This window comes from Panthera uncia, chromosome A2 (genome assembly GCF_023721935.1).
Source record: "Panthera uncia isolate 11264 chromosome A2, Puncia_PCG_1.0, whole genome shotgun sequence".
Lineage (NCBI taxonomy): Eukaryota > Metazoa > Chordata > Mammalia > Carnivora > Felidae > Panthera > Panthera uncia.
Genome location: NC_064816.1, coordinates 147,504,437 through 147,521,112, shown reverse-complemented (window position 1 = coordinate 147,521,112; position 16,676 = coordinate 147,504,437). Strand labels below are relative to the sequence as shown.

The following is a 16,676-nucleotide window of genomic DNA, read 5'->3' as shown; positions in this document are numbered from 1 at the left end:
ACTGAGTTCGCCCTCCCCCTTTTGTAAAATGTATTCTTGTCGCTATTTGATTGGCTGTTCCTCCTAGGCCCCCATTTGTCATTGGCTACAATGCCAGTCCATCACTCCCGGATTCAAGCACTCCATTGGCCCGCTGCCTTAGAGAGCTGTGGCTGGTTGCGCCCTGGCAGAAGGAGTTCCCTGGTGACGTCAAAGGCGGTCTCCGCCCACATTCCAAAGTCTGGGCAGAGACTTCCCGCTGCCCAGCCTTAAAGGCGGGACAGGGCGGAAAGCCAGACTTCTGATTGGGTAGAGCGGACGAAGTGAGTATCCGACTGGTCACTGCCCTAGGTGGAGGTGGAGTCAGAGCTGGATCCTGGAGCCCAACTGAGAAGCTCTGGGGAGTCTCAAAGTTTGTGTCTGGAGCAGTAGTGGAAAGTGGGCTTACTGCGAAGGGATTTTCTTAGGATGAGAGCTGATCTCCTGCCTTTATTTTGGATGCGCGCCCAGCTTTAACCCCTTCAGCCTTCAGCCAGATACCTGGGCAGCCTGTCTCTCCCCGACGATTCTCAAATTTCCGAGGACATAGGACGGGAACCCTTGGCAGTTCTCTCTCAGGCAGAGAACGTTTTCCGTTCCAAGTGCATAAGCCACACGCGCCCAGGCGCACACACGCACACACGCACACACCCCCTGCGGAGCCGGACCTCACCCTCTGCCGCGGCCCTGCCCGCTCCCCTCCTGCCCTCAGCATCCTCGGCCCAGCGTCCCTCGGACCAGCATGGAGGTGCTGGAGAGCGGGGAGCAGAGCGTCCTGCAGTGGGACCGCAAGCTGAGCGAGCTGTCAGAGCCTGGGGAAACCGAGGCTCTCATGTACCACACGGTGAGGACTCGGCGGGGTGGGGAAGGGGCGCCTTGCAAGGGGGAGGTGTGGTCATCAAAGGAACAGCTGGGGACGGGGACCTGGGAAGGAAGTATCTGGGAAGAGGCAGGTATGCCCAGAGTGAAGAGATCTAGGGAGAGGTGTGGTTTTTCTGTCTGAACAGATAGACGCGGGCAGCTGGCCCTTTTAAAGTTTCAATAATAGTAATGACAGTTTGTATTTCTTTAGCAATTTGTACCCCCCACCCCCCGAGCCTTTTTCACATCTGTAATGTCATTTGCTCTCGCTGGAAGAACTGTAAAGCAGAAGGGGGAGGTACTGGAGAATAATATGCCACTGTTTAGTTTGCTATTAATTTTGTGGGAAGGTTTTTAAAAAAACTAAACAAAGAGGCATTTTCTTTCTTTCGCTGTCATATTCTCTCTTTCTTTACTTTCTTGGTTATATTCCTGTAAGTACGTGTGTGTGTGTGTTGGAAAGGCCCCTTTGACTTTAGGAGGGAGACTACTTTATTTGGTTTCTTGAACTGTACAGCCAAGAAGTCTGCTTCCTCTCTCTTCAGAGGAAAGATCAGCAGAGTCTGGAAAATCTGAGGCAGCTGCGTATTTCAAAAAAGCTTTGGAGAAGGTGGGACAGCTCACCAGTTCTTTGTTCAGCCTTATGCCTCCAGGACCCCTTTTGGGGATCGAAATGTCACAGAACACTGCACATTTTCTGAAAGTTTCCATTTCAAATCTTTGGTTCTTAAATTTGCAAAATGAAATTTGTTTTCCCACAGCCAGCAATGTTAATATGATTTTATGTGAGATCCCTTTGGGGTTTTTTTTTGTGTTTTTTAAATGCAGACGTTTGTAATGAGAGAGAGAGAGAGGCAGAGAGACAACACTAATGAGAAAATGAGAAGCTTGCCTGTCTCCCCTTCATGATTTCTTTTAAGGGGGTGGGTGCCAGGATATTTGAAACTTTTGCAAAATGGCCTCAGGCTCCACCTCCTTGGCCTTTGCCTCTGGCTGACGTTATTTTGGGAAAAGGGATGAGGGCCTCCCTGTGATTCCCACCAAAGCGTTTGTGGTGGGGCAGTGGCGGAGAATGGCTTGTTGAAAAAAATGCAGAGTGCCGGGCTGAGAAGGAGAGGCAGTTCATGCTGGGGCAAAAGCCAGATGTGTAGCGTGATCTGGGTTTTGCTCACTGAGCCTTTTTTCCCCCCCGAGGAGACCACGTGGGTTGCCTTTGGCTCGGTGGCCCAGATGTGCTTCCTGTTGTCAGTGCAGAACTTACAGCACATTGGCCTTCGAGTATCTTCTGATAATTGGGTGCTCCAGGTGTTAGCCATTTGCAGAGAGGCAGTTCTTGCCTTTTGTTCTAACACATACTGTGAGCATGTCTCATCCAGCGGCTGTAATGCCACAGTTTTGGGGTTGTCTTTCAGCTGGTGGGATGAATTATGTCCAGGCGTATGCGTTCCCTTTCAGCCCGTGACTTGCATTTGTGAGATCACAGGCCAGGATTTGAAATGCTACCTGTGACTTGACATGAACTCCAGATGGGACAGTTTGGACCGGCTCTAATTAAGATCTTTATGCACAGTTTCAGGGGTAGAGACCTTAACATTCCTTTTGGTATTAAGGGCTCAGCTTTTCTATGTCACGGTGATGAAGCAGTGATGTGTGATTATTTTTCTTCCAATTTTATTTTATTTTATTTATTAATTTTTCTAGTTTTATTTATTCTTTTAACGACTTTTAGCTCTAATACTTAGGGATATATGTCTCTTCTGGGCAGCTCACTCATACAAAATGCCACTCATCATTGCTACAAGTCCTTGCCCCTGTGTGTATGAATTAGTGTTGAAAGAGGTATTGGATTTAGTAGCACAGATGACTGGATTATATTCCTTCTAAACTAAGGGGAGTTTGGCAGAGATTTGAAAATAGATAACTTTCCCATCTGTTTCTTAAACTCTGTTGGGTATCCAGTTGCAGAACTGGTTATTATTACTGTTCGTCCAAAATGTGGAATGGCCTGACCTCCAGGTCTAAATAGGGATTTAGTTCCCACACGCATGATTGCTAATGCCCTGTTTTAGCAAACCTGTCACCTACCCGATTTTAAAAACATAGAAGGTTCACATTGCTTGAGGCTGGAGTGGTTAACGTCTCTGGCGCCTTCTGTGAGCCATCAGGGAGCAATGTTTTTCTCATTTGGTTATTGTAAAGAAGACTTCTTGGCTCAGAAGGACAAAGGCTTGGAGGGCGACAGGTTCAAAGTCTACAAAATAATGAAGTGCACGGATAGACCGAATATGGACTTGCTCATTCAATCCTGAGTTGTTACAGCTTTGGGCTTCCTCTTGAAGCGTAAAAAATTGTTCCCTTACAGATGACAAAATATTATTTTGGGCCAGTCACTAGTGCTTTTATGAACACTGTTTCTTCAAGAGTGTGTACAGGCTAAACGTGGGCTCAGAAAAGGTGGATCTAAAAAACGAGAAGTATGTCTCTTACGGTTTGAAATCATTGTGAGAAAACTTGTTCCTTTCCCCCAAAACCTGCCTGGGTGTTGGGCATTTCTAATACGTATGTTGTGTTCCTCTAAGATTCTGTGCAAATTACATTTCTGGAAATTCACTGTGGGATGTTGTAATTCAAAGAGCAAAACAGGCTGTAAACTTTATATTATATATATACAGTTTAAATTCAGAAGGATGCTCAAGAAATAGATTATTGTTTCTGGCAAGGGGACCTGGGGACTGGAGGTCAAGGGAGGGAACAGGGGAGAGGGGGTTACTTGCATACTATCCCTTTTGTACTGTTCTAATTTTTACCTCCTGAGTGTATTTAGAAAATGAAGAACTAAAGCTTACAGGCACCATGTAAAACTGGACTAGAGGTAATTTTAGCCTGAGTCTCCATAGGGGCAGAGGGGATCTGGTGCTTCATTAAAGCTCAACACCTCTCAAGTCAGTGGAGCCTTGGGTGAAGAGAGGAGGCAGGAATGCTTGGTGGAAAGGGGCTCTCAGGGTGGAGGATTAATAGTGGGTTTGGGTGTGATAAATTTTATGATCTTGTTACCTTTCTTATATCTCGGTTTAACAATCTGGAAAATAGGGATTTTTTTTTCAATTTTTGCAATGATTTTAATCTTTGTAAAAAATTATACGATGGGAACTACGAAGTCTTGGCAAAGATAATGACAGATGTTCTGCTTGTTTTCAATGCAATTCACGTAAATCCAGTACTTTGTAAGGTTCTTCAGTGGTTATGCACTAAAATTTTATATCTCGTTGGTTCTTAAAATAAAACGACTGATTCCAGACAGTGGGAGGTAGAGAGTTAAGGGAATGTTCAACCTGCCTGGTGTCCGGATGTGAAGGCCATCTGGCTTCCTCTTCTATCCCTGAGTGCCGGGATGGAGTTGGCTGATCTCACAGGCTGGTGGTTTCCCCTTCCTCCTAGCTGGCCCAGCAACTGATGTGGCTCCAATGGGATATTGGAGCTTTTGGGCTGATGTTCCACCTTGGAGATAACTCCTATTGTTGGCCTGTGGCCAGGTCCTGAGGGGGAACCTGGGTCCCTGTGGCTTGAGAATATCATTCATTACTTATCACCTGATCTCCACAAACTGAATGATAACTGGTGAGTTCACGTAGAATTGCAAAGCAAACATACTTTGTCTTCAAGGCCCTCACTTCACCATTCTTTACCTTTGTTTTCAGGTTTTCCTCCCTTCTTAGACCCTAAGGACTCACTGTAATGGTGTTCTGTTTCTAACCCCTCCTCTTAAATTTTGCTCTCATGAAAGATTTGATGAACTTATACTAAAAATTTAAATATTAGTAAGGCATAACATATGACCCCCTAAATGGGTGTTTACAATTACTTCAGCTCAAAAGGGTGAATCTGTAAATGGAGAACTTAAAGCAATATCCAGGTTGTACAGGAGGAATATTTGGGGAATAGAGGGAACTTTCACTATTCTTCCACTGTTCCATATATATGGCCCTTATTCATAGGGCAACCGGGTACATGTGTTGCTAATTTATCTACAATTTAACGGATTTTCATTGGCTTGGTGAAATTTCTTTGACCCATTATATTATTGTCTCTGAAATTGTTCTCATAGTGATAAAACAGGTTGGGGATGGGGAATTCAGGCACAGCCCTGAAGGATGAGACGGTGAGGCTGAGTTTTGTACTTGCCCTCTTTCTTTAATTTTTTTTTAACACTTATTTATTTTTGAGAGACAGAGAGAGACAGAGCATGAGCAGGGGAGGGGCAGAGAGAGAGGGAGACACAGAATCCAAAGCAGGCTCCAGGCTCCAAGCTGTCGGCACAGAGCCCAACGTGGGGCTCAAATCCACAAACCGCGAGTCGATGACCTGAGCCCAAATCAGACGCTCAACCCACTGAGCCACCCCATGTACTTGCCCTCTTTCTTGAAAGACCCCTGAGTAATAGTATTCTATGGAAGCAGGGAGGTCTGATGTGAATTTGCTCTTACAAGAGATACGAGATATTGTATGTAGATTAATAATTGATTAATAATTATAAAGTTTGCAGCTGTAACTAACTGAAAACTGATTCAGATTGCTTATACAATAAGTAAATTATTATGTCATGTTGTAAGAGTCCTAGAAGTATGGCTCCTTGTTTGGCTCATTTGGCGACTCCTTGGTATCATTGTGGTCCTAAGTGCCATCCATCTATGTGCAGATTTCACCTTCAGGTTGGATGCAACCAGGAAGCAACTCATTCCCATATGAATTTCGGGTGTTCGATTCAAAATGACAAATGTCCAAAGGAAAAAGAGAGGTTGTATCTTCCTGTGTCCCTTTTTAGGATGGAAGAAACTTTTTTCAGAAGCCTATCAGCTGATTTTACTTTGAGTTTCGTTGGCAAGGATTGGGTCACTTGACCATCGTAAAACCAATGGCTGGAAAGGGATTTACATGATTGGCTCAGATCAGTCATTTGGGGATTGAGAAGCGATTGGAGGCTCAATCAGCATGACCATTGTAGTGATCCTTAGGAAAATAGTCTGAGTTGGCAGTCCTTTCTTTAGTGGGTTTGTTTGACCAATGGCTGTTTTCCTCACAGAGGTGGGCTAGCAAATGGAACATGTTTAAAATCTACAATAATTAGCCTTGGGAATAAAATATCGAACCAAGTACTGTGCCGCTTGCAAAGCTCTAAGGATGTTATTTAGCTGTGCTAATAGCACCCAATGAAGGAAGACCATAGAGACAGGAATAGCCTCTCCAAAATACACACAAAGGATATCTGGGAGAGTGTGCCACTGTGTCCCAACTCGTTAACTAGAATTAACTATATTATCTGAACTGTCTGCATCAGGGTCAAATATCAGGACTGGAGGTAACTAAGTCCATGATCATGCTTATCATGCAAGACAAGAATGACTTGTTTCATTCGAGGGCCACACAACCTCTGATCAGCAGGTGGAAAGCCGAATGTCAGTGTTCAAAGAAGCTGTATTCTCAGTTGTTTATAGCTATTCAAATATTGACAAGCCCATGTGTGCCTGTTGGCATCTTGAACTTCCTGCCTCAGTCTGGCATGGCTCAGACCTGTCTGCTGACTGACTTGGGGCAAATGGCCCTAGGCCTTGGTTGGGCCCTTAGTAGGGTTTTGAGCCTACCGTTGTAGGATGTCTGAATTGTCCAAGTGAGTGCTTTTATGAATGAAGGGAGTGTTCATGTTCCCTGCCCCTGCAGAGTCAGGATTGAAAGAAAATGATGAGACCCATGATCTTTGGGTCACCCTTGAACCTATTCCTCTTCCTCCCTGCTCATCACATGCTCTTCGTCTCTTCCAAATAAAGTTCTAATTGACCTCGATTTTCCCTGAATCGATCACATAGGTCATCTGTGAGGCGCATAGGAGGCAATGGCCTGTATTGTCTACAGAGAATCTGAGGCCTTGAGCACTGAAGAGATTTGCTCAGCTGAAACACAAGCTCCTTGAGGACAGGGGACATGACTTTGGCTCTGCTGTCATCCCATGATGCTTAGCCAAGTGCAGGATGCTCAGAGATACATAATTAAGTGGAGTGAGGCAGTCTTAGAGAAATGATACGCTTGGTGGCCTTGACCTCTTTTGTTAATATATTTTTAAAACTCTGAATTCGTGTAAATGCTTCTGCAAACCTGAACATTTAGTGGAAAGCAACATGGGTCATTTGGCATCAATAACTTTTCTTGTATAGTTTAGGGAACAAGGTGGGAGTGTGGATGGCTGTCTAACAGTCCCAGTTTCCACTAGAGTGGCATTGCAGGCAGCATTGTGGAAAGGGTGGGCTTTTGAGCCAGGCAGATTTGGTGTTAAGGGCCATTGGTTCTCTAGTGACCTTCCACAAGTTACCTCACCTCTTTGGGTCACGGTTTCTTCCCATGTCACTGCCTGGCCCTGATAGATAGGCTTTTCCACTCTCTCCCCTAATCTGGGGAAGAGAGGTCCTCACCTCAGGAGTCTGACATCATTCGGGAAGCACGGGGGCCTGTAATTATTCTCTCTCACACATCTTCATTTCCTGTCCTTCTACCTTCTGCTGTAAACATACGTCTCTGCTGTTGCTCCTTCGTGCTCATTTTTTTCTCCCTTGTTTACTGCCAGGTTTTCTCAAACAAGTGGGCAATAGCTACAGTCTCCATTTCCTTACTTTCTGCTTACTTCCGCACCCTGTCTGTTCTGGTTCCTACTGTTGCTAGAAGATCGTCCAACTTCTGTCTAGCTGCTAAATCCAGTCTGTTCTCTGTCCTTACCTGCTAGGCCTCATGGAAGTAACTTGGCAGCATTGACCACAAGGTCATCTCCTAACTCATTCTTGCTTTTGGCTTCCGTGACAGTCTAGTGGGCTTAGCTTTTCCTTCTTCCCTGGCTTCCTTACTACCTGTTAAATGTGAGCAGTTGGTACCTTCTTTCTGTACGCTCTCCTGGGCTCCTCTGTCACCTTCGATACAGCTGGTTCTCAGATTTTCATATCTATTACTTGTCTCTTGATGGAAAGTGGGAGCTCTTTGATATAACCCAAGATTCTTCCGGGCCCTCATTGGCTACGGAAGAGCTGTGGCTGGGTAATCCTTGAATCTTCATGATGCATTACTCTAAGAGTTGGGGACACTTTGAACCCCCTTAGTACTACATCCCATTTATCTCAGGGAATCTTTACTGACTCAGCTCTCCTGCGTATAGATGCATGAGAAGCTCACAGGTCATTACTGGGACACAGTTGTTTCTAGAGTCAGTGTCACCCATCACATGGAGGCTGTGTTTTGGGTGGGCTCGTGCTTATTCTTCAGATTGGGAAACACTTTGTGGTGTTCTGGGGTGGTATGTCTGATTTTTTCTAGGACTGTGTGGAAGGTCAGTGCAAAAATCAGACATAACCTCTTAGAATCATGTACCATGTATTCCTCTGTTGTGTATAACTGCTGTCAATCTCAGTTACAATTGCCTCATGTTGAACTGTCTGCCTTTGAACTGCTGTATTGTGGAGTAATTTATTTATATAGATTTTGCTGACATTACTGAAAAGCTTTGAGGTGTTATTTATTTATTTATTTATTTATCTTTTTTAAAGAGTTGAGATGGGGTACTCTGAGCCACCCAAATTTCTATGCCTGCTTCTTGTTAAAAGTATAGACAGTGTCTCTTGGAAGAGAGTTCTTCCTTGGCTCATAAGGCATCTTGTGTGAATTCATTTTGTAACAAGTTTACTTGACATTCTGGGTCTCAGTTTATCCAGCTGTAAAATGCTGCATTTGTATCGCGTGGTCCCAGAGAGTTTTTTTAAACCCCGTAGTTCTATGCTGGATATCATGCTCCTACCCTTGCAAGGCTCTCAGCTTTAAAAAATGATTTAAAACACCAGTAAGTAGATTTAGTTGATTCCTTGTATAATTGGGGCAGCTAATTGGCAGATGTCATGCTGCATTTTGTAGCCTCTGTTTTCTGACTTAAAATCTTGCTTCAGTAAATCCCAGACAAAATAAAGAATGGAAAAACAGAGAGGCACAGAGGTAGGAAACATTTTTTTAACATCAGAAAAAAAAATCTTCTTCAGACTTCTTGGCAAATAAGAGGAGTCTGGAGGGAAAAAAATCCATAAACAGTTTCCTAGTTGTCTGAGTGGAAAATCCTGGTTTTTAACATTTCATATCTTGGAAATGTCTGAATAGTTTTTGTTTAAAGGGAAATTCCTTTTGGCTGAGAAAGAGCCTGCAGGATTCAAACTGATAGGGTGATGTTTTTAGAAAACTTGGAGGAAATAAGGATTTGTGATGAAAATGCTTTCTCACTGGCCAATTGTGTTAAGCAGAAATTTAAATCCAAGGTTACCAATCATAACATTGTAAAGGTTCAAATATTAACTCCTTCCTTCCCATGGCTTCCTGTCCACGCATCCTGGGGAAACATCTCTCACAGTCGGTCCTTCCTCCAATTTGAGGAACTTAATGAACTGCTTTTCTAAACCTGTGCGTGTTCGAGGCAGGAGGATATTACATTTGTGACCTTGTGGCCCTCCCAGTAGAGTGGGAAGGAAGATGTATAAACAAGTCATTAAATATCTGGTGTACATTTTGCGTTAGAGCTGCATTCAAAGTATTTCTGGAGCGCAGAGAACACGAAGAGTTTGGGAACACCTCACAGAGCAGGTGAGATTTACAGTGGGTCCTGACGTATAAAACAGGAGTTCTTTAGGCAGTGGGAACAGCAAGTATAGAGTAGGAATGTGCAAAATGTCATGGTTGATTCTAGGAATCCCAAGTAGTTTTATGTACTTTGAGAGTAGGTGCCCTGCGGAGAGTGTTGGGGTATATGACAAGATCATAAAAGGTCTACATGCCTGCTTAACCATTTGGCCTTTCTTTTGTGGGCAGGAAGGTAGGAGGCTGTTAGGGCTTTGAACAAGAGAGGGGCAGGAGCAGAAGTATGTTGTCGAAAGGAAACCCTAGTGGTTACGAAGGATGGATTGGAGGGTAGAATTAATGGTGGTGAGATGATCTGTGGCTGCCTATTTCAGCCGTGAGGTCGAACAAGACACCGTGAGGGCCTTGGACCCGACTGGGACGAGCACATGAATGCAAGCAAGGGCTGGGAGCCAGACCGGGAGACATGGGGACCGTGAGGGACCGTGAGGGGGATATGGGAGACCTCCTGTTTTCTGAAGTGGCAGACTGAGTTGGCGGGGCTTCCAGTGACCTGGAAAGGGGATATTTAGTGGAGGAACTCGTTCGGTGGGGAAAATAATGAGTTCCCTTTCAAACATTGATTCTAATGTGTCCATGGAACATTCGGAAAAGGCCTTTGGGAACTTGGATTTAGAGTTCTGGAGAAAAGTCTGGACTGAAGGTGTAGACTTGGATGTTGCAAGTCTAGTGGGGATCACTGAGGCCAATAGCCCACAGAAGCTGGTCCAGGGAGGTCAAATGAGAGTGACAAGTAAGAGAAAAGCTAAGGATGGAGCCCTGGGGGCCCTAGAAGGGTTGGCCAGGGAAGAGGAATCTGCAGATGGAACTCAGAAAGAGCCGATAGGAAAATGTGGAGAAAATCCAGGAAAATCCCATCACAGGATCCAAGAGAAGAGAGAATTGCTACAGAGTGGTTAAGATAAATAAAGACTGAGCGTGCACTGCAGCTGACTCCAAGGACTGTGTGCATGGCAGCTGAGCGCAGTGCCTGTGTCTCAGGGCCATGGCGGCCTCCCTGTGGTCTGAGCCCGTGGCATGCTATGTGGCATTGTGCTTAGCGGGTAGGGGCCTGGTTTCCAGGCAGGAGTGGAAGACAGACGGACAGCACCTAGGAGTAAATATGCACAGTGGGTAATGTACGCAAGGCTGCCTCTTTCTTTCCTTTGTTTTTACAGAAGCCTAAAACAATCCTTAAAATTGGCCTTGGAGACTGTCACAGTGCCCATGCACTTTTATGAAGGTACTTTCTTCATTCTTTTCTCCAGGCTGAGTCCATCTGTCCCTGGATGTCCTTCTGGCTGGCAACCAGGAGTTTATGCGTGTGTCCCTTTGTGCATGTGTCATTTATGGCCTTGGAGCATGCAGAAGGCTGGTCTCTGGACTCTTAATACCTGTGTAAGAGTGTTGGGATTTACCAAATGCCTGTAAGATGTGAGGCTTTGCTTTATTTCTTCTGACTCGTCCCACGAAGGAAGTATAGGGTAGACCCCACTGATTGCCAAAGATGGGTTTGATTACAGATAACATCAACTCTATTCAACAAGCAGAGAACCTAATTGGCCCCATTTTTGTATGATATGATAGTAGGCGAGGACAAATGGTTTTGCTATAAGAACATGAGCCTGAGGGTTTGCCAGTGGAAGGAACGGTAAAATAAATGATGCAGCTTCAAAGAAAATGTGCAGCTACAAGCAGTTCCTGGGTTTCGGGACCTACACAGGGGACTCTTGTGGGACACCCTGCAGCCACCTCCCTGCCCCCTCCATGCCCCCTGCATGTCCCCTGCGTGCTGCGGCTGACTTCTACCTTTGTTCTCTGCTGTGCTTGTGTAGCCCTCAGCCTCCTGGGAGATGAGCAACAGGCATGGGAGGAGGAGCTGGGCAGCCAGGACTGAGGGCCCACAGGAGGGCGAGAAGAGGAGGGGATGGGGAGGAGGGACAATTCCACTTCCCCCAGGGAGGAAGCAGGTGGCCCTTCTCAGCCCTGAGCAGAGCAGACACCTGTGAGGAAGCTTAGGAACCACCCCAAGTTTCAGCTGCACTGTGGGTTGAGTGGTCTCTTGGCTGCCTAGGTTGTTTCCTAGTCATCTTGTTTGCTGGCTTCTTATCCCATTCTTTCAGTAACAGAATGTCCTGTGAAGAACCTACGTTACAAACGTAAAAACAGTAGACTTAAGGGGCCTGGGTGGCTCAGTGAGTTAAGCATCCAACTCTTGATTTCTGCTCAGGTCACGATCTCAAAGGTTCAAGAATTCAAGCCCCAAGCGGGGCTCTACGCTGCCTGTGCAGCACCTGCTTGGGATATTCTGTCTCCCTCTCTCTTTGCCCCTCCCCTACGAATGGGTACGCTCTCTCTCGCTCTCTCTCAAAATAAAGAAATACACTTGAAACAAAATAGACTTAATTTTTTAAAATAGTTTTAGGTTCACAGTAAAATTGAGCAGCATGTATGACGAGTTCCCGCGCACCCCCTACCCTCCCGGCACTGTGCACAACCTCTACCACGGTGTCCGCATCCCGCTGCTACGAAGTTTGGAATGGGGAGTCAAGATTCATCAGCTGGGGTTACCTGAGGCAGCTTTTGATTTTAACTTTTTTTTTTTTTTTAATTAGTCACAGAGAGGCTTTCTTTTTAGTCCAAGAAGCTAAATAGCTCACAAGAGCCTTAAATAGGTGTGTGTGTCCGGTGGGGGGGGGGGGGCGGTTTTTTGTTTTATTTTAATAAAAACTTCAATTTAGGAGCAGCCGTAGAGATTTCAGCAGAATTTCGGTTAAGATATGGTATGTCCCCTTCCCCAACCTTCCATTTACAAGTGGCATAGGCACTCCTTTCCTTTGGAAAGGAGTTGGGATCGAGGGGGGAAATACCATGTTTTTTCATGACCAAAGCACCCTAATCCCATCTCTGTAGCTATGACTTTTAACTTCCTACCCCGAGATGGTATTCGGCTCTGAGGCCCTGCCAGGAGTTGTTTTTCTGGTTCTGCTCTGGATTTGCAAGTTTTCTTTCCAGGGCTCTCTGCAGCCCATGACCCACATTTGGAAGCAGCTGGAAGGCCTGGCGCCCTGGGCTGAGGCAGAGGAGGCCAGGACCCAGCCCAGGTGCCGACAAAGCTGCCCCCCACTGCTTGGGCTCCAGGACATCATGTTCTGACTGAAGGTGCCCACCACCCCCAGCCCTTGTCACCGTGGACGTTTTCGTGTGTGATGAGAAAGACGAGCAGAAAAATAGCAGCCAGAAAGCCATTTGGTGTTTCAGCTGTGTTTACATAGTAGGAACATGAGGTAGGTCGAAACCCAGCGTTTCCTTTTGATTTAAATGCACACTGATAGGAGGCAACTGAAATTCAGCCTGGCCCAGCTAAGAGGTGGGGTGGCTGGGTCGGTATGTGCAGCTTTCTTATTCCTGCCCTTCCTGGGTCTGGTGTGGGGCTCTGAACATCCCATTGTCCGCTGATGGCTCAACAACTCAGCAGGGGGGGCAGTAGAAAAAGCAGAGATATGGAGTCAGCACAGACTTCATAAACCTTTTCACCAACAAGCAATTATGTGTTCAGTGCTTCCAAGCCTTGTTGGCATGGCACTCGTAGACCATGATGTTCTCTGCCGGGTGCACCAGAGCAGTGGGTGAGGCCGATCACGGCCCAGGGCCTCTGTCAGCTCCAGCCTCTGCTTGAGGCACTCCTTTGGCCCACTCGTTGTGCTGAGCACAACATAGGTAGTCAATAAAATACTTGCTGACTGGGGACACCCGGATGGCTCGGTCGGTTAAGCATCCGACTTCGGCTCCGGTCATGATCTCGCGGTTCGTGAGTTCGAGCCCCGCGTCGGGCTCTGTGCTGACAGCTCAGAGCCTGGAGCCTGCTTCAGATTCTGCGTCTCCCTCTCTCTCTGCCCCTCCTCTGCTCTCTCTGTCTCTCAACAGTAAGCAAATGTTAAAAAAAAAATACGTGCTGATTGGGGCTCACAGTGTGGTGCTAGCGTTCCCTACCCTGGGTACCCTTCTGAGGCTGTTTCACAAGGCCACGAAAGAGGATGAGTGCCATGATGTGACCAAAGTGTCTCTGTGGGTGGTGCATGGGCCCTGCTTAGGAGATAATAGGGTCCCGCGCTCCAGTTTTTTTTTTTGTTTTGTTTTGTTTTTTTACTCCAGTAATTTCAGGGATGCATAGGAAGAAACCCCTTGCTGAATTCTAAACTTCAGGGGAAAAAAATTAGTAGACAGAATAAAGCCTCTTGGAGGTGACCTAATTGTTTTATTTATTTATTTATTTATTTACTCCAGGTCTGTTGAGATACAATTAACATATAACAGTCTTGTATAAGTTTAAAGTGTACAGCATAATGATTTGATATGTGTATATGTTGCAAAGTGATCACCACGATAAGTTTAATTCACACCTATCACCTCACCTAGTTACGGATTCTTTTCCCTGTGATGAGAACTTTTAAGCTCTGCTCTCTTAGCAACTTTTAAATATATCATACAATGTTGTTAACTATGGTCCTTATGTTGTACGTTACATCCCCAGAACTTAATTTATCTTATAACTGGAAGTAATAAGACCACCTTCACCCTAATGTGGCCTGATTGTGGCCAGACATTTAGAGGGAAGGAAACCTTAAAGTTTTTTGTTGTTGTTGTTTTGGTTTTTTTGTTGTTTTGTTTTTTTAGTTGCTACCTGACTATTTGTAGGCTGAACTCCTGGCCTTGATTTGCATGACTAAATTCACACTTCAGTTTTTCAGGCACCTGCTTCTGCAGAACTGAACTTCTTTGGAGGTTTTGAGGAGTGGGTTGGTAGCAGGTGTTAACATTCTTCAAGTCACAGGAAGGAAGGCAAGAGAGAGCTGGCCCATTCCCTGTCCCTGCCACCCCGTGAAACAACTGTCTGTGACAACATTGAGATCATTTACATTGCTTTTCTAATACGAAAAACGTTTCTGGGGCTGACTGTGACATACTGAGGAATCCATTAGCGCGAGAGTGGACGAGAACAGTAAGCATGGCATAGGGCAGCCCCGTGGGGCCCTACCGTGGCATCAGGGAGAAGTCTGGAGGGCTCTGCTTGTCCCCTGGGCCTTCCCAGCAGAGCGACTTTGAATGCTGTTGATAAGTTGTAGCAACTGGCATTGAAGCCACAGGCTGTCTTTCTGACCCATGGCCTGACTGCATTCAGCCTTTGACCTTCCAAAGTAGTTGATGTAAGGAGAGTTGAGCGAGAGAACCTTCCCTGAGTCTACCTTCTTGGGAAGCAGGTTCTAAGTGGGTCTTCTCTGCCTTCCTTTGATCTGGACCAGCCAGCCTCCTATCCAACAGAAGTTCCCCAGAGATTGTGCCATGTGAATGGACCCACTCCCATAATGCCTTGTTATTATTTTGGCAATATCAGTAGGGCTTTGGGAGAGAGCCGCTAGAAACCTGTGCCCTCTCTGGAACCTCCACCCTCTCTGGAAGTCATACATTTTTATTTTCAACAACAACAACAACAACAAATTGCTGGTCATGGGGCTAAATGCCAATGAGAGAAAATCCTTAGCTCTAGAAGTTAACAAACTTGAAGGAGTCACCTGATGGTTCTTCTCCAAGGAGCCGCATTACGGCGAAGCAGCTGGCAGATGGGGAGACTGGTTAGCCCTTCACTGGTTTTTCGTGAAATGCAGACAAGTTTCATGACAAGTTTGTTCTTTGGTGTTTTCCAACCAAAAGAAAAATATCCTGGTAGATAGATTTTATTTTTCCTCATTGCCCTTTGAGAAACTATTACCTGTGCCAAATTGGCTTCTAGGAAAAAAAAAAAAAACCAGGAACAAAAGTTTCAGGATTGGAACCATGTATGTCACTTGGCTTCAGAATACACGAATTTAACCATGTGATGCTCTACTTAGCTTTACGAAGCAAGAGGTCCTGAGCTAGGCTCTCCAGGGCTGGTGTCATGGCTGAACAGTGCCAGCGGGTACCGGGATGGTCTCTCCTATTCAGCCTGCCATTTTTCGCGGGTAGACCTTTGCCCTCATGGGCATTGCCTCGTGACCGCAAGATGACTGTGTCACCTCCAGCGTAACATCGGCCTCCCTGACGGGAAGAAAGTGAGAGGGCAGAGCAGAAGGGGGTAGTACCTATATTAGAAAAAGCCAAGATCTGCTCTGGAGTACCAGCGGAATCCCTGTTAGGTTTCCCTGGCCATCCCTCACTGCTAGAGAGGGTCCAGGAAGGTGAGTGGTTTAGCCGGATCCCTGGCTACTCCGAACGAGATTGGCGTGTCTGATGGTGAGGAGGGAGGGCAGGATGGGTATTGAGTGGCCAAGCAGCAGCGTCTGCCTCATTACAAAATAACTTCTGCCCCAAATTTGTAGGATCCTAGATCTCCTAGGGACCCTCGATGTTGCTGAGCGCAACCCCTTCACGACACAGATGAGGGAACTGCTTTATTTCCTTCTACTTCTGCTCAGTATGCCAGAAACCCCAGTTGTGCTTTTCGGCGCTCCTGGTCTGAGCTGCTCACCCCCGATGCGTAAACTGTGCCCAGAATGTGAATGGGCTGTGAAGTCCCTTTCACCAGGGAAGAGAGCGGCAGAGACACAGGCGGTTTGCATTTGGGAATCAAAAGGTCTGATTATGCTTTCTCAGGAAAAGCAGCTGGCCAGCAGAAATTACTGGGTGCCTCGGAGGACGGAACCTGGAATTTGGCCTCCTGGAATGATCACAAGAAAATAGAAACCTCAGCCCTGCCGTGAGGAGCAAAGCCTAGCAAGGCCGCCAGAACAATCACATGTGTGAGACAGAGCAGAGACTCGGGCGAACAACGAAGGAAATCCATGGCAGACCGAGCAGCCGGGCCAGAAAGGCAGCTTGGAGGAATTGGCTCTGAGCAGGGATTTGTAAAGGTCTATTATTTGGTGGAGAGCAATGATGTATCAAAACAGTGGTTTCAGAGTGAGCAGCTTTGCCTGGCTGGAGCCATTTAATAATGCAAGCCTGAAGCCTGGTGTGTGTTCTCTAGAAGCGCGGCCTGGAGGTGATGCTGTGTATGGATTCCTTGCAGAGGGAGTGTGTGAAGTTAGCCAGATTTATTGGAACGTGTCTAAAAGACCACTAGCCCTGCA

The 16,676-nt window shown here is 46.2% G+C and overlaps 1 protein-coding gene across 1 annotated transcript in view; it reads left to right on the top strand.

The window, feature by feature from the left end:
• The first annotated feature begins 337 nt into the window (after positions 1-337).
• Positions 338-16,676, top strand: part of CREB3L2 (cAMP responsive element binding protein 3 like 2) — a 119,660-nt gene continuing 103,321 nt past the window's right edge. The window contains exon 1 of the mRNA XM_049641927.1: positions 338-862. Within this exon, the coding sequence (XP_049497884.1) occupies positions 761-862 (102 nt within the window). The 5' untranslated portion in view covers positions 338-760. The remainder of the gene's footprint in view (positions 863-16,676) is intronic.